The sequence below is a fragment of the Dermacentor variabilis genome, chromosome 8, assembly GCF_050947875.1.
Source record: "Dermacentor variabilis isolate Ectoservices chromosome 8, ASM5094787v1, whole genome shotgun sequence".
NCBI classification, from domain to species: domain Eukaryota; kingdom Metazoa; phylum Arthropoda; class Arachnida; order Ixodida; family Ixodidae; genus Dermacentor; species Dermacentor variabilis.
In genome coordinates this window covers 104665008-104686946 of record NC_134575.1, presented here as the reverse complement: position 1 = coordinate 104686946, position 21939 = coordinate 104665008, and the positions used below count along the sequence as shown (strand labels likewise).

Here is a 21939-nt window from a genome sequence, read left to right as displayed (position 1 = left end):
CAGAGGCAAAACTAAGCAAATTTTTTATTTATTTATTTATGGTACCCTCAAGGCCCGAAGGCATTACAGAGGGGAGTGGGAAAACAGGAAAATGCTACAATCACACTCAAATGTAAAACGGCCTTGGACACAAGAAACCGCCATCATATTGTGCAGATTGAAAGGGCAAGACTCCATCCAAGAACACTATGGCACCACATAGTTGACATGGTATAGAAAATTAGCATGCCCTACCCATAAAAAAGCAAAAAAACACGGAAAACACACCTTAAATGCAATATGCAGAGTCTGAAATGAAGAAAAAACCCATAAAAGTTGTCGCTAAGTATTTCAATGATTCAAATTGTCAAACTGCCTCATTGCTTCTTAATAAACCTGCACAGCTGAAAAGGAAGGAAAGAAAGCCCAATAGCAGGGCCGCAGAAAATGTCACCAAATAAACATTACCAAATTACCAAGGATACCTTTGGTTCAGTTGTGGTCTGACTTTGCACAATAATTGTGCATAAGCTTTTTCTTGTTTAGAATGGTTTAGCAGATAGGGAAAAATAACCATGAGAGCACCAGGTGTATGCATAGTCTACGCACAAAAAGCCACTGCTTTCTTACTTAAATTTTTTTTCTCTACTACTATTCACGAGTAGTTAAGTGCCTTAATAACGCTGCTAACATCCTACTGCAAAACAAAATTGGGCAAGTTGTGGCATAAAGATAATTGCAGTTTCACTATATGTGAAACAATGATACAGTAGCTGGTGAAATATGTGCAGGAAGCTTGCTTCATGCAATGTTTGTTGAAGCGAACACTTGCCAATGCAAGTCAGTAATCTCCTTTAAAGAAGTAAAATAAGTACGAGTCATATTTAATAGTGGGAGTTGTGCCTCCCAGTGTTGAAGTGGAAAGACTCGACTTTTCTTCCTCTCATATCTGGACTTGGCCACTGGTCTCCACCAAAACAACCCTTTAGCTTCTTACTGCTGAATTCGTTTTGGTTTTCTCAAATCTACATTTGGGCTACCCATGGCAAGGTCTCGCGCTGTGCTTGAGGAAAACAAGACACCAACAGCCCCATCCAGTAAATCTGAGAAGCCAAGCACTAGAAGATTACTGAAGCAGACGTACCCAATCACTGTCATTACATGTAAGAAGAAAATTTAACATAGGACTGGCTTCACAAGTGGGAAGGTGATGCGTCAGAACTCGAAGGCGTGGACGCCAGCTCTAAATACTGTACGCAGACATTGAGCAGATGTCAGACAATCATGGCACCTGTTGGCTAGATCGCGCTCTCCAGGATCAGTATTAACCATGACTGTACGTTCAGCAGAGTGGCTGAAATGTAGAATTGCGGACGGCCAATCTTTTGATTATATGTTTGAATCCTCACAGCGCAATGAGAACTTTATTTGCAACATTCTACCAAGCAATTTGGAAATTCCAGTGACAGCACCAGTAGACTTTAGAACAACCAGGGGAGTTAGCCCATAGCAGCTATTGCTGCACAAAATAAGACTGGCATAAGCACAAGAATTGAGATGGGCACACTACATGCCTTTGTTCTGGTAGTGGTCCACTACTTTGATGCTACAGTTAATGATCTCGAATGAGTTCAAGGAGCAAGAATTTAGCACAGAAAAAATATTACGCTTAACAGCTGTATCTAGTTGTATCATTTTGCCTATGCAGCTTTACATAACCCTGTCCACACTTGCTTAAAGCACATGAGTGGCATCCTGAAAAAAAAAAGGGCTTTTGATATTGCTTTGGAGAAAATTTATCTGTTTCGGCTTAACAGTATACCTATATACATACTGCACATACCTACATTCGGTATACCTTATCACCAACTGTTAGGTCGCCTTCTTACGTCATCAGCGAATCACTCCTGCTACCATGCGTGCTGGTCTGGGTTTTACCTGCATTTCTACCTGTGCACTTGGTAAAAGTCTTTGGCTGTTTACTGAACTTCATATTTCATACATTTGGTTGCATAAGAGGCTTTGGCAACACTGGCAACCCTAATGCCTGGGCAGGCTTCACGAAAGGCCACCAGTACCTCCTCATTGCAGACTATGCTCAACATGTATCTTGGTTCGACTGTAACTAAGAACCCATATATCTCTCCGAAGCGGCTGGTATTGGCAATGCTTTGATGCCGAAAGAGGCTATTGTGGCACGTGTCAACCTTAGGCCAGAAACCAATCTGGCACCGGTGGAAATAGTCTTGATTTCCCAGATGGTGGCTCAGCCTCGTAAGGCACATTCCTTCAGTCAATTTGCACACTGTCAATGTGACTGAGACTAAGCGAAGGTTGGCTATGGTGTCAGGTTTCTTGCCTGGTTTCGGTAGCAGCATCATGAGCGTCTCCACTCTGTAGGGAATTACAATATTGCAGATTTCATTGATTATAAGCAATGGGGCTTGCTTCCTCGTTTCGGCAAGCTTCCTCAACATCCGCAATATGACTCCAATATTTGCCACGTGCGCTTTAAGTGTTGACATGCTTGAGAGCAACGACAGGTTCTGCCACCATAAAGAGACTTGCCATGCCTTCTTTGGCAAGTGGTCATTAAGCTGTGTACAACTTTGGTGATGGTTAGTCACTCTGAGGTGGTCGGGAAAAGCATCTGCAGCTTGTTCCTCAACTTTCTCAGATGCGCACTGAAGATCGAGCAGCGTGTTTTCAATAGTATTACAGTACTTCATTCATCCTGTTATAGCCGAGAATGTGTCACAGCTTATTGAGACCTATACGTTCAAACGACGCGCAGCGGTCCATCCACTAGTCTCTGGCAAGTTTCTTAGCATGACATCTTGCCTGCTCAGTCTTGTACAGAACATTGATCAGGGTTTGTTGCATGCAGCCACAATTTAAGTAAGCAGTATGCAGCTTGGCTTGTGCATCCCGAAGTTGCAGAAGGTGCTAGTCAGAGCTCGATGTTGCCCCAGTAAGCTCTAATTCACATGTCGCTTTTTGCAGAGTGTTGCTAGCGATACTTGAACACCTTCACATTCTGCAGACTCAAGTGCATAACGGAAATGGTCCCAGACTGAAACCCCGATTTTGTGAATGTGGCACATTTTCACCCCTACACCAAGTGTTATATCGGATAATGAATGCTGCCTCTTGGGCAGCAACCGTTATCACACTGACACTCTGGATGAAGGCCTCAGTTGCCCATGCTAGGTAAGTGTACTGCCCTTCTGGTTTTAGTGGACGGTGTGGCAGTTGGGATAGTTGGGACTGTGGGTGATGTGCATTGAGCTCAACTCGACTCAGTATTCTGTGCTCGGGAAAGCGAATTTGAATATGTCAAAGCCAAGTGAAGTCGCCTCGGCTATGGCACCTGGTTTTGCGACAGAGGTAGACCAATGCCAAAACGGCTTCCTTTCACTGCCTTAGCCTGCAGCACACCACCACAACTTTCTGATGAGACATATGTTTATTCTAGCTGTTCTTTCCTTGCCCTAATTCAATAACAGCCAATGTTAGCAGCTGCAAATTAAGCTGACTTCAGAAGAATGCCGATTTTTTACCCACTTCTAGAAGCTTATTGCTTGGTTCATTTTCTAGTTGTGCATGACATGCTTCGTGCTTAAAAAATGAACTGTTTAAAGAATTCTTGGAGTAATATTCGGACAGGCAACTGTCATTGAGTGATCACTGCTTTTGTCGCAAAATGTGGCAATGAGCTAGGCAGTTGCTGTCACGACAGCGTAGTGTTTAGGTTGTAGTGTTTAGATAGGATTCAGGCCCTGTAGCACTCCCGTAATCGGCACCTATGGGAGCATGTAAACTTTAGCTGAGCAAATACAAGCTCAATGCGACTGCAACCGGGCTCGCAGGTAAGCCTAAAGAAGCTTAGGCGGCAATGAATTAACCGAAAATGAAGCCACCTGTTCACTAGTGAGCTTTGGTTTGGAGTCCAAGTCGTTTTATTTCACTAAACGTATTTCTGAAGGCCCACCACTTGTGCAACATGTGCACACGGCTTTCGCAACCAGTTTCCAAGAGTTTCAGTAATGCTGCTCTCGTAAAATTCCAGCAAGGGGCGCAGCCGGTCTCGCGCAGTTATCGAAAGTCTCTCTGATTGTGTTGTCCCGCGTGACTACGCCGCGAGAAAAGCGTCCCGCTCAAGACTGTGCTGCATCTGCACTTGAATTTATTGATGAGGTCTCGAGTTATGATTGCGAAGATGACTGTAAAACAGATTCAAGCTCTGAGGGTGACAATGCTTTCAGTCAGCATGGCACATCCGCAGCTGTTCACCGGCGAGTTCCCTTTACGACCTTGAGCTGTCTCCTTCCTTGTGCGCGCTTATCTGCTTATCTTTTTATACGACCTCAGAGCTCTACTGATTATCTTCACGGCGCATACTTCACTTGGTTGTGATGTGCTGCCATCGGCAGCAAAGAAACCTCCATCCACACCAAGAAGGCTTCCTGTAGCACATCTCGGCCCAGCAATATGGATCAGCGCGAGACAATTTACAACCGCGTGGGATTTCTTTCTACTCTTCCTCTCTGCTGAGGTGATAAAGACAATCTGCAATATGTAAACAGATATGCTTGGATGCATATTCTTGTATTTGCCCAGCTACACTGAAAGCAATCGGTCCTGGAAGAGCCATGTGGCTCTAGAGAAACTGGTAAAGTATGTTCCTTGGACTTCTCATCTAACTATCCTCAGAAGATGCAGAAAAAATGGAACTGCAAAATGTGTTACGAGGACCACAAAGTTGAACAAAAATATATGTTTTGTGGGAAAATTCTAGAGTGCACCTATGCTTTACAAAATCCAAGGACTGCTTCACCGCATGACATGAGCATTGAACTGGTCTTAGTTTCTTTTTTTTGCATGCAAAGAATGGCAGTGTACTGAGCATTTATTTTTTCAGACACTATTCCTGGGTTATTTATTTTTGAAATGCATCTTCTGAACTTTCTTTTATATATTTTTGTAAATATCATGTTTTTATTGCTGCTTTTATGAACTGACAGTAAAAATTGCACTTTCTAGAATTTTTATGTTTTACCTAATATTTCTTTGGCAACATATGTTTTTGGAAAGAGCATTTCATTATGTGCAATATGATATGCTGCAATGTGTGCTGCAATGTTATTTGTAGTGGATGCGAAAACACCCGTGTACTTAGATTTAGGTGCACATTAAAGAACCCCAGGTGGTCGAAATTTCCGGAGTCCTCCACTACGGCGTGCCTCATAATCAGAAAGTGGTTTTGGCACGTAAAACCCCATAATTTAATTTTTTATTTGTAGTGGAGAATAATTTTTTCCGAAACCTATAAAAAATGACCATTTTCTAGCGGTAACGAAAGAGTTGATGAGGCTACATATGCCATCAGGGTTGATCTTGATGTCTGACATTAATTTTACTTAAAGTGGTAGTATTGATTCAATGGGAATGTCATTAGTGTTGGACAAAACTGATGTGACGTAGTCGTTAAGAGCCGACGCGCATTTCTAAGAGTTAATGAGATTGCCATCCGAATCTGTTCAATCTGCCTAGAATGTGTCTTTACTAAAAGTCAGCACCAGAATTTATTGGGATTTGATCATAGAATAGTCCGCAGTCTAAATAGTCCACAGAGGAGTCGTAGAATATCATAGAATAGACCGCGGCATCAAATTTCTCCGCTTATTATGGTCTACCGTATGCAGTTTACAGAACTATGGTATCTATGTAGGTGCCGAGCTATGAATTTACAAACTTCTTGCTTCAATTTTTTTCAGATCTTTATAAATTCCTGCTATAACATACAGGCCTTAAATCAATATTCTTCTTCCAGCAGTCACAAGAATTTCCCTTTTTCTCCCAAATGCAAAAAATTTCGCTATAACTGGCCCAGTGGTTATCTCAGAAAGGCGTTCCTGCATTTTACATTATTTGAATAGGCAGCATCAGAGTTGGGCCTGAGCAAAGACTTCTTCTTAAGGGCACATGGATACACTTGTGCTACCTGATGCAGTAGAACACTATGCAACAAGCTACACGTTTGTAGATCTATAATTCAGATTCCCATTCAACATCGTAGTTGACCTACCCTAGAGTATCATGGTGCTGTGATTCTCTATGTCTGCTGAAGTGATGAGACTGAGTAAAGGTTATGTAGCAGACATTACAGCTATATGGCCAGTCACCTGCATGAAAGAGCCGGTGTCTCTTCAGGGCAATCTTCAACGAGAATATCTGAAGGCATAAAGGCCATTAAAATGGCTTCTCGCCTCATGTGTTTCCTAAGGTTGCCCTTTTGTGAGAAGCTCTGAGAGCATGAGGGGCACTCATATGGCTTCTCACCTGTGTGGGTGCGCAGGTGGGGTTTTAGGTTACACTGATGTGAGAAGCTCTGAGAGCATGAAGGGCACTGATATGGCTTCTCGCCTGTGTGGGTACGCAGGTGAAATTTAAGGTGACCCTTGAATGAGAAGCTCTGAGGGCATGAAGGGCACTGATATGGCTTCTCACGTGTGTGGGTGTGCAGGTGGGCTTTTAGGTTACACTGATGTGAGAAGCTCTGAGAGCATGAAGGGCACTGATATGGCTTCTCGCCTGTGTGGGTACGCAGGTGAAATTTAAGGTGACCCTTGAATGAGAAGCTCTGAGGGCATGAAGGGCACTGATATGGCTTCTCACGTGTGTGGGTGTGCTGGGTGTGCAGGTGGGCTTTTAGGTTACACTGATGTGAGAAGCTCTGAGAGCATGAAGGGCACTGATATGGCTTCTCGCCTGTGTGGGTGTGCAGGTGGGCTTTTAGGTTACACTGATGTGAGAAGCTCTGAGAGCATGAAGGGCACTGATATGGCTTCTCGCCTGTGTGGGTACGCAGGTGAAATTTAAGGTGACCCTTGAATGAGAAGCTCTGAGGGCATGAAGGGCACTGATATGGCTTCTCACGTGTGTGGGTGTGCAGGTGGGCTTTTAGGTTACACTGATGTGAGAAGCTCTGAGAGCATGAAGGGCACTGATATGGCTTCTCGCCTGTGTGGGTGTACAGGTGGGCTTTTAGGTTACACTGATGTGAGAAGCTCTGAGAGCATGAAGGGCACTGATATGGCTTCTCGCCTGTGTGGGTACGCAGGTGAAATTCAAGGTGACCCTTGAATGAGAAGCTCTGAGGGCATGAAGGGCACTGATATGGCTTCTCACGTGTGTGGGTGTGCAGGTGGGCTTTTAGGTTACACTGATGTGAGAAGCTCTGAGAGCATGAAGGGCACTGATATGGCTTCTCGCCTGTGTGGGTACGCAGGTGAAATTTAAGGTGACCCTTGAATGAGAAGCTCTGAGGGCATGAAGGGCACTGATATGGCTTCTCACCTGTGTGGGTGTACAGGTGGGCTTTTAGGTTACACTGATGTGAGAAGCTCTGAGAGCATGAAGGGCACTGATATGGCTTCTCGCCTGTGTGGGTACGCAGGTGAAATTTAAGGTGACCCTTGAATGAGAAGCTCTGAGGGCATGAAGAGCACTGATATGGCTTCTCACGTGTGTGGGTGTGCAAGTGGAGCTTCAGGGTAGACTTGTGTGAGAAGCTCCGAGAGCATGAAGGGCACTGAAATGGCTTCTCGCCTGTGTGGGTACGCAGGTGGACTTTTAGGTGGACGAGTTGTGAGAAGCTCTGAGAGCATGAACGGCACTCACATGGCTTCTCGCCTGTGTGGGTGCGCAGGTGGCACTTTCAAGTCATGTCTCGTTTTGAAGCCCCGAGAGCATGAAGGGCACTGATATGGCCTCCCGCCTGTGTGGGTGCGGAGGTGAACGTTTAAGTTGTATCTGTTTGACAAGCTTCTATGGCATAAAGGGGACTGAAATGGCTTCTCGCCAGTATGGACGCTGGCATGTGCTTCCAGATGAAACAGTTCCTCAGCCTCATAGTCGCATAGGTGACATCGGTGGAGGCACCCTTGCTTTGAGTTGTCACATTTGGCAGTTGACGGAGAAATAGAAGGCCTCGATGCTGCACAAAGAAAACAAAAGTAAGAGGTACTATGAAATGCCAAAAAAGTACACAAATCCTAAATTTACTGACAAGCTTTCTTTTTTTTTTCTTTTTTGGGGACTTTTAGAGTGATTTCAAGTATGATGAAACAAAGAACTCCTAATGGTCCTTTTTAATTTAATCAATATTCCTGCCGTTGAATGTTTATGACCCTGTTTGTGAAGTCCACTTATAAAAAGTATTTACAGAAAAGTAAAAAATCATAAAGTGGCAGAATGTGGAGTGTTTGACGAATCTCTTAAATTCATATAAGCTTCAGAGAACACTTAGAAAAATGCTTTGACCAAGCTTGCTCTCTTATCTTCAATGAGCGCTTGAGGCTCAGAGGCCATATTTGGCACTTGAAAAATGTGTTAAGATTCGCCGACACAACAAAGTTGTCTCATGAGACTTCATCAGTGGGTTTCTTCTTGATCACATGTTGAAATCTGACAATGTTTGCATAACCTGAGACTGCAAGGAGCTGACCAGGAAATACCGTAGTTTTCCCCATCTAACCTGCCAACACGTGCAACCTGCATCCTGTTTCAGAGCACCCCACAAAGAAATCATAATGTGTGCATATAACCCACGGAAGTAACTGCATACAACCTTCAGATGTTTACAAGAACAGCATCCATTTGGGGATAAATGACTTCTCTATGTTGTATCTTCAGCCAGTGACTCTCTCTGTTTTACTGTTTTCAGAAATGGGAGCTGGACCTTTGAGTTCGGCTTATCGTGATCCAAGTTCTACTTTGCAAGCGCCATGTGCTATATTGGCAAACTGCTAAATGCAAAATGGCGACCCTTGAAGAGGAGGAGAATGACGGATAATGCAGGAGGGGAGAAAGGAGCTTCAACACAGAGGGGTGCAAAAACAGTGGGGTTCCCCAGGAGATAACGAAAGTGTGAGTAGTCCAGTTTATGAAGGAAAAGGCTGCATTAATAATCTATACTTTATGTAAAAGGCCAGTGTCATCTAGAAATTTACGGACGTCAGAAAATGGGACTAGCGGATCATCACCTAAAATTAGAGCAGGGTGTAAAGGTATGTGTAGCTGATATAATTTGTGCAAAAGTGCTCGTCTGTATGTTTCAATATGCGTTCATGTCAGTAATATGTGCATAACTGTTAGTGGCTCTTGACATTTCTCGCATGTTGGTGTGTTTTCTTTCGTAAGTAAATAATTGTGTGTGAGGTGTGTGTGTCCAATGTGTAGTTGGCATAAAACTACTTCGATGAACCGTTCTTGATGATAACATCACTTCCACTCGCCAACTACGGGTTTAGTGAGATGTAGCTTGTTGTCGGCACAATGATCCCATTCGCGTTGCCATTTTGCTGTTACGCTTTTCTAATCGCATGGATGCTATTTTCGTATGGAAGTGTTGTGTTTGTTGTATCTTTGTACGCTAACATCGATGCACATCTATCAGCTGCTTCGTAACCCGGTATCCCAACATGGCTTGGAACCCAGCAGAAACGAATTGACCTCCCGTATTTGTTATGCGCCACCATGTTTAACATGTCTCCTATCAGGGGTTCACACTCAGATTTCAGCTGTAGAGCCTTCAAGAGTCAGTCCTTGTGCTTCAAGAGTCAGTGTATATGAGCGCATTTTTGCGTTTATCAGTGACAACCTTTTTAACAACCAATATAGCATAAACTTCAGCCGTGAAAACAGAGGTGTGTTGTGGCAATCGAATACTTGTTTCCCAATTTTCCATTACGGCCCCCATACCCACGTGATCTTTTGTTTTAGAGCAATCAGTGTAATATTGCATGTTATTTTGATATTCGTACTGAAATGCACGGAATTCTTGTATAATGTGTTCGTGTGGGGTGTCTTTCTTCTTTAAATGCGTCAATGTCCAGTCACATAACGGTTCAAAATCATACCACGGCGGCAAACGCTCTGGCAACCTGGAGCACTTCGCGAGGAATGTCATAATCCTGAACATATTCCTTGTATCGCAGGACATGCGGCTTAATCATGTTCGGTTTATTTGTATAGTGTAGGCGTGAGTTGCATTGTGTGAGGATGTTGTAGCAAATGTGTTGCGGTGATGACTGAATTCTGAGTACGTAAGAGAAAGTGAGTAATGCTCTGCACTGCTGTAATGAGGGTTCATTACACTCAACGTATAAACTTTGAATAGGTGACGTTCTGAAGGCACCACTGGCCAGTCGTAGTCCAAGGTTATGTACTGGATCAAGTCGTTGGATGTAGGACTGTCTGGCTGAGCCATAAACAATGGAGCCGTAGTCTAAAAGGCTACGAACAAGAGACCGGTAAATACGTAAAAGACACGTTCTGTTGGAAGCTCAGTGCTTATGAGATAAAACTTTGAGGATATTCAATGCTTTATTTGCCTTAATCTTTAGTGTTTTAATGTGGGCTAGGGAAGTTTAGTTTTTTGTCAAAGATTACTCCCAAGAATTTATATTCTTGTTTTACAGGCAGCGCGACATCACTCAATTTTAAATCCGGGTCTAAGTACAACCCTCGTTTTTTCGAGAATAGCACTGTAACAGTTTTCTGAGTAGAGAAGCGGAAGCCATTTTTCTCAGCCCACTCCATTAGTTTATTTATTGTTATCTGGAGCTGCCGTTCACATGTTGGTAAGTTTGAGGCGTGGCATGCTATTTGCAGATCATCGACGTATATGGAGTGCATAAAAGAGGTAGGAATGACTTTGTTGATAGAGTTCATTTTTACTATAAGTGTGTTACTATAAAGAGGCACGCCGTTTTCCTGGATAAATGTGCGCGAGAGCACACTGCCTAGATGGATTTGGAATGTTTTGTTGGACAAAAATCAGCGAGACAGTTTGGCATTTTGTCACGGATTCCTAATTCGGCAAGGTCACGTAAGATTCCAAATCTCCATGTGGCATCATACGCTTTCTCTAAATCGAAGAACATTGCCAGGCAGTGCTGTTTGTGTAAGAATGCTTCACATGTTTCATGTTCAAATCGGACGAGGTGGTCTGTCGTTGAACACCCTTTTTATAGCTGCACTGATGAAAATCAAAGGAGTTCCGTATATGAAGTGTGGAAGTTAATCTCGCATTTACGACACTTTCATATGACTGCGCCAAACAGCTTGTCAGGGCAATGGGTCGAAAGCTGCTTGGGGATGAGGGGGATTTATCTGTTTTTAAAAAAGGCACAACTATTGCGTTTCTCCAACTTTCTGGCATGCTTCCACCTTCAAATACTTTGTTAAAAAATTTAAGGAGGGCATCTACGGATGCTTGGGACAGGTGTGCAAGCATGGAATAATGAATCCGGTCAGGACCGACTGCAGTTTTTTTGCCAGCACAGAGAACCCTGTTACGTTCTTGTGCCGTGAATGGAGCATTGTATTCGTCGGTTAACATGCTAGCAGTTGGTAGTTTCTCCTTTTCTGCCGACAGTTTGTATTTTAGGAACGTGTTTGAATAGTTAGCCACGGTGGAGACATTGCAGAAATGCTCCCCAAGTATATTCGCTTGTTGTTGTAGTGTTGTTTGAGTGCCTTAAGGTGTAAGTAAGGGTATCATGTATGATGAGTAGTCCCCCTTAAACTTCCTGACCTGTTCTGACATCCTTTTGGATGTGACAGTGCTATTAATTGTAGAGACATATTTTTGCCAGGAAAATTTTTCCGCCTGTCTCCAGATATATCGAGCTTTCGCTTTGGCTTGTTTGAAATTTAGAAAGTTGTTATATTGTTGCAGGAAGGAAGTAGGCCCACGAGTGTAAAATAATGCATACAGTGGAACCCCGTTCATACGTTTTTAACCAGACCGAGGAAAAAAAACGTAACAGCCGGGAAAACGCAACAGTGAGGAAAGCTCCACAAGTGAATGAAAAAAGTGCCGCTTCAACTATAGACAATTTATTTCCACAAAGTGCCCTTAGAACTTAAAAAAGTCCAAAATGGTGGCTTGCCGTTTCTTTAACTCGCTAGGAATCACCACACGTTTCTCAATAGCCTGGAAAGCCGCATTGCTGTCAGCGTCACTGTGAGGTGCGACGTACCTGCGGAGGAGGCCCAGAGACGCGACGGCTTCTCCAAAGTTAGGATTAGGCAACTCCCCGGCATCATGCGACTCGTGCTCCTCGTTGTCAGCGCGCCACGGCAATGGCAACGGACGAAGGAATATCCGCGGGAAATTTTGCCCTCTTTGGCGTAATCATGCTAACATGCTAACGATTGTTTAGTATTGCTGCGGAGCGCGTGCGTCCGAGCAGCCCGGTTGCGCGCAGCACGGCGTGGTTTCGCGAGAAATGTAAACAAGAGAGGAGAGCTGGCCTGATAGGTGGAGCAACGCCATGAGCAACGCCAACTTCCGGCTTCCCTTTAGCTATAGCTTCACAAAGAGTGACGTCAGGGCCTCTCCCGAGTTTCCTTTCTCCGTGAGTCGACCCGTCCAACAAACCATGCGGGGACCGTAATTACAGTGATGACAGTGAGAGCATTTTTTACGAATGGCCACCTAGTGACGGCCTCTCGAACTGGCGTGCAGCTTCTTCCAGCCAGTTCCATAACCAAGCCCGGCCAAGCACGGTCAAAACTCGTCAAAATTCAACATGGCAGTTGAAGCGCGTTGCCTACTTTAGCCCAGGCCGGCTCGGGTTGCGACGCATCATGTGGGAACGTTTTCACAGCTACCACGTAACAGCGGGGTTCCTTATACATTGGATCCTATGGAAGCTATGCCAGGACTGGATGAAAACGACGTAGCAGCTGGGAAAACGCAGCAGTGAGGAACGTAACAGTGGGGTTCTACTGTATTTACAGCTGAGGTTAAAGGCGTTCAGGCAGTTGCCAGACTTCCATCTTCCTCTCGTCCAATCCAACTTCTTCCTTCCCTTCACCGTAACATCACCCTCCCGGCGGAGTAGCTCCGTCCCGGTGCAAGTTATAGAGCCTCACTTAATGGGGGGACATAGGGCTTCAGCCTGGCGATGTGAACAACATTGCTGGTGACGTTGGGAGGCACTGAAGGCTGACCAACTGGGGCGATCTCGTATGTCACGTCGGACAGTTGGCGTAAGATCTGGTACGAACCAGACTAACGGGAAAGTAGTTTTTTCGACAAGCCGACATGACGTGAAGGCGTCCAGAGAAGGAAAAGGGAACCAGGTGAAAAATGGGAGTCTCAGTGCTGAAGGTCGTAGCGTCGCTTTTGAGAAGCTTGCGAGACTGAGGCGATGACGGAAGACTTCTCGGGCCTGGGCGGCTAAGTCAATAGCATCGCGAGCGTAACCAGTGCTGGGTGATTGTACTGCGGAAGGTAGCAACGTGTCAAAGGGCAAGGTGGGGTTGCAGCCATACAACAGGTAAAATGGTGAAAATCCGGCAGTGTCGTGATGGGACGAGTTGTATGCGAAAGTGATGTATGGTAAAGCGACATCCCAGCCGCGGTGATCGTCGGAAACGTACACGGCCATCATTTCAGTTAGCTTGCGGTTGAGTCGCTTGGTGAGGCCGTTCGTTTGAGGGTGGTACGTGGTAGCAATCTGGTGTTCTGTAGAACAGGAGTGGAGCAGATCGTCGACGACCTTCGATAGAAAGTAGCGGCCGCGATCCGTCAGCAACTGGTGAGGGGCGCCGTGGTGCAGGATGACGTCGTATAGTAAGAAGTCGGCAACATCTGTAGTGCAGCTGGTTGGTAGCGCTCGTACGATGACATATCTTGTGGCATAATCGGTTGCTACAGCAATCCATTTGTTTCCTTTGATGGAAATTGGAAAGGGGCCAAGGAGGTCTAGGCCCACACGGAAGAAGGGCTCTGTAGGGATATCAATTGGTTGCAGCAAACCAGCGGGAGGCATAGCAGGCGTCTTCCGGTGCTGACACAGGTCGCAAGAAGCGACATAACGGCGCACAGAGGGATAAATGCCGGGCCAGAAGAAGCGTCGCCGCAGGCGGTTGTATGTACGAGTGATGCCCAGATGTCCAGCAGTAGGAGCGTCGTGAAGTTGCTGGAGCACGGCTAGTCGAAGGTGCTTGGGAACGACTAGGAGGAGCTCCGGGCTATCAGGACGAACGCTACGACGGTATAAAGTTCCATCGCGCAAGGTGAACATCCGGAGGGATGGGTCATTGGGCGAGGAGCTTAGGCGTTCCATAAGTGTTCGAAGAACAGGATCTTTGCGCTGCTCGTCGCCAATGTGGAGGAAGCCGGAGAGGGATAGAACACTGATGTCCGAGTCTGCATCGGTATCGTCCGGTTCATCCACAGGATTGCGGGACAGGCAGTCAGCGTCTTTACGCAAGCGCCCTGACTTATACATAATAGAAAATGTATATTCTTGAAGATGCAAGGCCCAACGTGCAAGTCGTCCAGTTGGGTCCTTCAAAGAGGAGAGCCAGCAGAGGACGTGATGATCGGTTATGACGCAGAAGCTCTGGCCGAAAAGGTACGGCCGAAATTTCACGACTGCCCATACGAGCGCAAGACATTCTCTCTCAGTAATGGAGTAATTTCGTTCGGCCGTGGAAAGAAGGCGGCTAGCGCAAGCGATGACACGGTCTTGGCCCTGTTGATGCTGAGCGAGGACAGCGCCGATGCCATGACCACTCGCGTCAGTTCGTACTTCAGTGGGCGCAGAAGGGTCAAAGTGTGACAGAATAGGGGAAGTTGTAAGCCGCTCAATCAGGGTAGAGAACGCTTTCCCCTGCAGTGGTGCCCAAGAGAAAGAGACATCTTTCTTAAGAAGGTCAGTGAGAGGGTGAGCTATGTCGGCAAAATTTTGCACAAATCGTCGGAAATAAGAGCATAAGCCCAGAAAACTACGGACATCATTTGTTGAACAAGGTAAAGGAAAATTTCGCACGGCGTGAACTTTCTGTGGATCATGTTGGATTCCGGCGGCAAATGTTGGTTGCTTGATGCGCTGCGCCTTGTCGCACAAGCTAAATATTCGCAATTTGGAGCAGATGCGTGTTGGCTCAGGCCTGCAGCTATGGCTGTGATAAACGACAATTTGGCACAGCAAGTAGCAGGATTTCTTTAACAGCGTAATTGATGCAGCACTTCCATTACTGATAATGTTAGTTTCTGATTACATTCAGGTCCGTCTTTGTGCTTGGTTTTTGCAAGCCATAGTTGACCAATGAGTGCTTGAAATTTTGTTGCATCTTCACATGAAGGAACACCACATGAACATGGCAGCCGTAATGGTTGGAAAAAAACCTTGGCTTGACTTGTAAATGGCCAAAGCAGTTGAACAGTAAACGACAACAGGGTGTAGCCGTTATTGTGGAAATAATGCAGCAGTTCAGAAATTATCCTCCACATGAACACCTAAATAAAAAAAAAAAAGATTAATTTGCTATGGCTAGGGCCGCATTCGTCATATACTTCTCCCCAAAGCCCCCGTTCGATTGCTATCACACTGACCTCTTATTGTTTCCAACAAAGGAATTCAGAAACACAAAAACAACTTCAGGTAGAAGCAAGCAACATTGACTAGTGCTGCTTGTCAATGCCTCTGTACCCTCTCTCTCTTTCTCACCCTTCTTTATATTCCCCTTCTCCCTTCCCCCAGCGCAGGGTAGCCAACCGGACTCTTGACTGGTTAAGATCCCTGCCTTCCTTTTATCTCTCACTCAGATAGAAGAATACTGATAAAAAATGCTCCACAATTTCCGTGTCGCCATGACAGTATTCAACACTAAGTAGCAAGCTTTTCGTTGCGACAAAGAAAAAAGTCAGTACCATAAATATTCATTGCCGGTCCCTTTAATAAGGTGCTTGCTTTCGTCCCTGGCTAACCCCCTCGCTCCCATTGTTACAACAGCAGAATTTTTATGCATTCCAATGTTGACAGGTTGGCAGTTATTTCCCTGACACACCAGAATGCCCAACAAGTTGACACAAACACATTTAGAATTCTACTTCCAGTTCTGTTATATATATCAGATATAACAAAATGGCTATTTCTTCCAACTTTGCTCTAATGCAGTAGAACCCCAGTGATACGTTTCTTGAGACAAAAAAATAAATAAAGCAACAGCAGCGAAAATGTAACAGTCAGGAAGGCTGCAAATTGCCACAGCAACGTCAGAAACAGTTTTGAATTGCTGCCAGTACAGTTATTAGACATCTCGGTGCTTGTACCTTGACTGGGGATGGAGTGTGCACGTCTGTATAACTAAGGGACACATACGTGGCCACTTTCAACTTTATTATGCTTCACTGGAATGCTATACAAGGTTTTAAAAATACACATCTCTGCCGATCGCAGCACACTGCTCGGCGGAATATTAAGTTGCCCCTACTCATATGACGTAAAACACCCAATTGACGTCAGTGGGGCGAGCTATCCGATTGGCTGCCCAGGGCGCGTGATAGATAATTTTTACAAGTTTATGGTAAACAAATTATGTTCGTAATAGTTGCAATGTTAGTTCATTTGTTTTTATAAAAAGAAAGTAACATAAAGAGAATGCACAACAATTTTTAAGTACACTTAGGCACTTCAGGTACACAGCAAGTGCCGTTTGCTTGTGTTACAAAGTGTTCCGTCTTTGACGAGAACTCCGCTGTCAGTGTCGGTCTGCCTTTTCGTGAGCATGATGAATCACCATTGTTGCATTGTGGGCTGCAGACATAGTGACTGGAAATATGTCAAGTTGTGACATCGTGTCCCTCTGCAAGGCAGCAGACGAGCGGAGTGCCTGCAGCACATTGGACTATCGGTATCCGATCAGCGTCAGGATTTGAATAGTAAAAAGAGCACACCGTACAACTTGAATGTTTTTTTTTTCCTGTTACAAGCTAGACAGCCCCGAGAAGATAGACACGTATTGAATAGAGAAAGTCAATTTCTGTATTTATGCTTACCGGTGATCGTCGTCGTCGTCGGGGCCGTCAGGGGAATTCAGTGAATATGGTGGTGGCGAATCGTTGCTACTGTCGTCAGCGTGTAGTGGATTGCGAAAAGGTGTGTCGTTACATGGGACAAAAACCATCTCCTTGCTCATCCGCTGCAACCGCTCCTCAAGCTCTGAGTCCATGATGCGAATGACCATCAACAGAATGATTGCAACGCACGCCGCTTGGATAGCTCTCAGGCTGGTGATCGACGGCCAAGTGGCTAACAGAGAGGTTTCGCGCAGGCGGAGGCAGGCTTCAAAACAACCGGAAGTGGACGATGTGACGTCGCACCATGACGCAGAACATGTGAAGGTGGAGCATAGCCCCGATCACTCGGCAAAAGAGTTGAGGAGAAATAGCATGGCTAGGGAGAAGGGTAACTTGTAATTGCTTGTAGCTCCCTTAATACGTACCGCTTCACTTAAATTGTGGTGCCAATGTTCTATTTAAACTGTACCCTACACAACCACACAATTTGTCCAAACTGTTTCAGGGGCACTTAATTTAAGACTACTTAAAAGGGCGAAAGCGAAAGCATTACGCCCCCTTTTGTGAAATATTTTCTTCTAAATGTTCCTTGTATGCACAAGCGTTCGCCTGGGTTCTAACATGCAAAGCGTCTCAACGCGCTCGCCTGCCTGCGAGGAGTTCATAACTCCAAGGACCGCTTGGCAGCTCAACTGAGAGCAAGCCATTTGTCTTGTTTTGTGCACCACCTGATTTTTGCAAGGTATGACCGAGAACACCTGATTAATGGTATAAGTGCCACAGTTAGGAGTAATAAAGCAGACCAAGCGAATGAATGAGTACAATCGTGCACTGGAACCAGGCAAAAGAAATGGCAGATAGTTTCGTTTACTAGATATTTTTCAAGATGACTGCACGATGTGATAACAAGCAGACAAAACAGAAGTATGTCCCTCTAGTTATGGCACAGAGTAAAACAAGGATTCGCAGACATTTAGTTTGTAGGCTTTACAATTTCTCTATCATGAATCAAGTTGTGTAGTAAACTTTATTTAAAGAGCAGGCGACAGTAGTCATCCCCAGGTGGGTGGCACCCTCAGTGCAGCATGCTGTGGTTTCCCGCTGCCGTTGCACTCTGTGCACCAGTTGAAACTGGCCTTCAGGGCACAAGCTGGTCAACAGGTCCTCCGACTGCTCTGGGGCAGAGGGTTAGGGGAGGGGAGGCAATGTCACGTGGGTGCACTGCGATACCATATAGTAGAGCGAGCACGGTGCGGAGCATTTTTTGCATGCGTAGTGATAGCATGTTAGCTATGTCACATGAAACAGTGTCTTGTGTATAAACAGGCTTGTCTATAGCCTTCTCCATGCAATGGATACGTCGCTTATCAATTTGCACTGCAGTGGAAGATACATTCTACTGCCGAGTTTGTAATGCACCACGATTTCGATGTATCATCTAGGTACGCCTTCGTCTTGGTTCTCCGTGGCATTGACTCCCAGCAGGTTAGCCTGGAGAGTATGTTCACGCACTGCAACATTTCCTGCCAGGTGCTCATGCTTCGGAGTACAGACTGTCTATGGGAGGTATCTGGTACTTTTGAGTTCGTCAGAGCTAATGCAAGGCAGATCCCTAGGTCAGTCTTTAGTGCTGATCGGATGCCCAGAAGTACAAAGGGAAGATGGGCGAGCCAACATTCCCTTGGCTGATAGGTGGGGAAAACAGCTTTCAGTTACTGATGAAGTCATTCTATCATGCCATTCGCGGAAGCATGATTGGAGGTCATATCGATGTGTCGAACGCCCAGGATGTTGGAAAGCGCGGAGAATAGGGCCAATTGAAACTGGCGGCCTCAGTCGGTGGCGTCAAGAGAACGACACCTGAAACACGACACCCAGCTGCTCATAAAAGCCATAGCAACTGTCTCTGCCATAGTGTCTGTAATGGGAAAAACCCCTGGCCATCGGATTAAGCAATCCACACATGTGAGCAGGTAACAGGCCCCACGCAATCTACTGTTCTACGATCTACAACTACTGCTCGACCGTGAAATTTGTGTCGCAAGAGGGATCGCTCGACTCCACAGCGGGAAAGCGGAAGTTATGCTAACCAACTTCAGCCAAGAGTTCAAGCACATCATCAAGGGCACGACAATCGCGTACATAGAGGAAATTGTGGAAACCAGCAATGCTTTGTCCTCTTGGATTCTGCTGCGTCTCCCCTGATAAGCATAGTCCCCGAACCAGACTTGGACGTAAATCCAAGTCTTCCTATGAGTAAGCAGCAACAGATCAGAAGTCTTCTCCGACGATACAAAGACTGCTTTTCGACGTTATCGATGATTCGACAAACACCAATTGCAAAGCATCGCATAATAACCCAAGAGTGCGCTCGACCACTCCGCCAGAGCCCTTACTGAGTTTCGACGCAAGAACGTGAAGCTATTAGACAACAAGTCCACGAAATGCTGCGCGACGACATCATCCAGCCGTTGAAAAGCCCGTGGGCATCTCCTGTAGTCCTGGTGAAGAAAAAGGATGGAACCCTACACTTCTGCGTCGATTATCGTCGACTGAACAAGATCACGAAGAAGGACGTGTACCCCCTTCCACAGATAGACGATGCATTGGATCAGCTCTGCAACGCGAAATACTTCTTGTTGATGGACCTCAAGCCTGGCTACTGGCAAATAGAAGTCGACGAGAGAGATCGCGAAAAGACCGCCTTTATCATGCCAGACAGCTTTTACGAGTTCAAGGTCATGCCATTCGGACTGTGCACAGCGCCTGCAACGCGTCATGGACACGGTGTTAGCAGGATTGAAGTGGCAGACGTGTCTTGTTTATTTGGAAGACGTCGTTGTCTTCACCGTAAATTTCGACGATCACCTTTGGCAGCTTTCGACAGTATTAGAGGCCATCAAGTCATCAGGGCTCACTCTGAAGTCAAAAAAGTGCCGCTTCGCTTACGATGAGCTTCTATTCCTAGGCCACGTCATCAGCAAATCTGGAATACGCCCCGACCCACAAAAGACAGCTGGCATCACAAAGTTCCCAAAGCCAATCAACAAGAAGGCAGTGTGCAGATTCCTTGGCATGTGTGCCTACTATATGCACTTTGTCAAGGACTTCCCGCGCATCGCAGAGCCGCTAACACATCTAACCAAATGTGATGTCGAGTTCAAGTGGTAAACACTGCAGGCCGACACGTTTCAAGAACTCAAACGACGCATGCAGTCGCTGCCGGTACTTGCACACTTCGACAAGGACGCTGATACCGAAATCCAAACTGACGCAAGTAGCCGAGGCCTAAATGCCGTCCTAGTAAAGAGGAAAGACGGACTTGAACGGGTGATCTCTTATGCTAGCCGGTCGCTGTCAAAAGCGGAGGGCAATTATTCTACGACTGAAAAGGAATGCCTCGCCATCATTTGGGCTACAGCAAAATTCCACCCTTACCTCTATGGCAGGCCATTCAAAGTCGTCAGCGACCATCACGCGTTGTGTTGGCTAGCTAACTTAAAGGACCCTTCAGGACAGCTGGCGTGATGGAGCCTCAGACTGCAAGAATATGACGTCACCGTAATATACAAGTCTGGAAGAAAACACTCTGATGCCGACTGCCTATCACACGCCCCCATCGATCCCCCGCCGCAAGACGAAGAGGACGACGACACCTTTATTGGAATAATAAGCGCGGAAGATTTCACTAAACAGCAATGGGCAGACCCGGAGCTAAAAGCACTCGTCGAGTATTTGGAAGGGCACACCGACGTTGTCCCTAGGGCATTTAAGCGAGGATTGTCTTCGTTCACGCTACACAACAACGTGCTCGTGAAGAACATCTCACTAGTCCGCGCCAGCTAGCTTCTTGTTGTACCGTCAGCACTGCGTCCAGAAGTACTGCACGCCCTACACGACGATCCAACCGCTGGGCACCTCGGATTTTCCTGGACGCTGTCGAGGATACAGGAAAGGTATTACTGGCCGCAGCTGACTGCCGACGTCGCCCGTTACGCCAAGACATGCAGAGACTGTCAGCGACGCAAGACACCACCGACAAGGCCCGCAGGATTACTACAGCCAATCGAACCTCATCGCCAACCATTCCAGCAGATTGGGATGGATTTGTTGGGGCCGTTTCCGACGTCAATATCCGGGAATAAGTGGATCGTCATGGCGACGGACTATCTCACCCGCTTCGCTGAAACTAAAGCTTTACCAAAAGGCAGCATAGCCAAAGTGGCGAAATTTTTTGTCGAAAACATCCTGCTGTGACATGGTGCCCCAGAAGTCCTCATCACCGACAGAGGAATGGCCTTTACAGCAGAGCTCACCCAAGCCATTCTGCAATACAGCCAGACAAGCCACAGGAGGACAAGTGCCTACCATCCGCAAAAGAATGGTCTCACGGAGCGCCTGAACAAGACCCTCGCCGACATGCTAGCAATGTACGTCAACGTCGAGCACAAGACGTGGGATGCGGTCCTGCCGTATGTAACCTTTGCTTACAACACGGCAGTGAAAGAAACAATACAGATCATGCCGTTCAAGTTGGTTGATGGCCGGAACCCGATGATGACGCTTGACGCCATGCTTCCGTACGTCACTGACGAGGAGAACCTTGACGTCGCCACCTTTTCCCAGCGGGCCGAAGAAGCCCGACAGCTCGGCCGCCTACAGATAAAGAACCAGCAGCGTACCGAAAGCTGACATTACAACCTCCGACGACGCTTCATTGAGTACCAGCCTGGCGACCGTGTTTGGGTATGGACCCCGATACGCCGACGAGGACTGAGTGAGAAACTATTGCGACGCTATTTCAGATCCTACAAGGAAATCCAACGTATTGGCGCACTGGACTACAAGGTCGTGCCAAACGGCATTTCGCATTCACAGCGGCGCCGCGCACGGTCTGAAGTGGACCACTTCACCCTTTTACGGACGCTGACGAACTTTCCTTATTTTTTTTTTTTTTTTTACTACGAGTGCTGCTTTATTATTTTCGTTTGTTTGCAGCATCGGGTCTATGCTTTTTAAGAGGGGGTATTGACACGTGTACTTGTCTTTATCGGGCGACTCGTTTCAGTGCC

The 21939-nt window shown here is 46.2% G+C and overlaps 2 protein-coding genes across 6 annotated transcripts in view; both read right to left on the bottom strand.

Moving 5' to 3' along the window:
- Nucleotides 1–21939, bottom strand: part of LOC142590506 (uncharacterized) — a 126749-nt gene that overhangs the window by 82339 nt on the left and 22471 nt on the right. The gene's annotated exons all lie outside the window — the stretch shown is intronic.
- On the bottom strand, nt 11–9998 carry LOC142590767 (uncharacterized). The gene is made up of 2 exons (XM_075703188.1): nt 9903–9998; nt 11–7696 (listed from the first exon to the last, which is right to left on the bottom strand). The coding sequence occupies exons 1-2, from the start codon at nt 9996–9998 to the stop codon at nt 6161–6163; spliced, it is 1632 nt and encodes a 543-aa protein (XP_075559303.1). The 3' UTR covers nt 11–6160.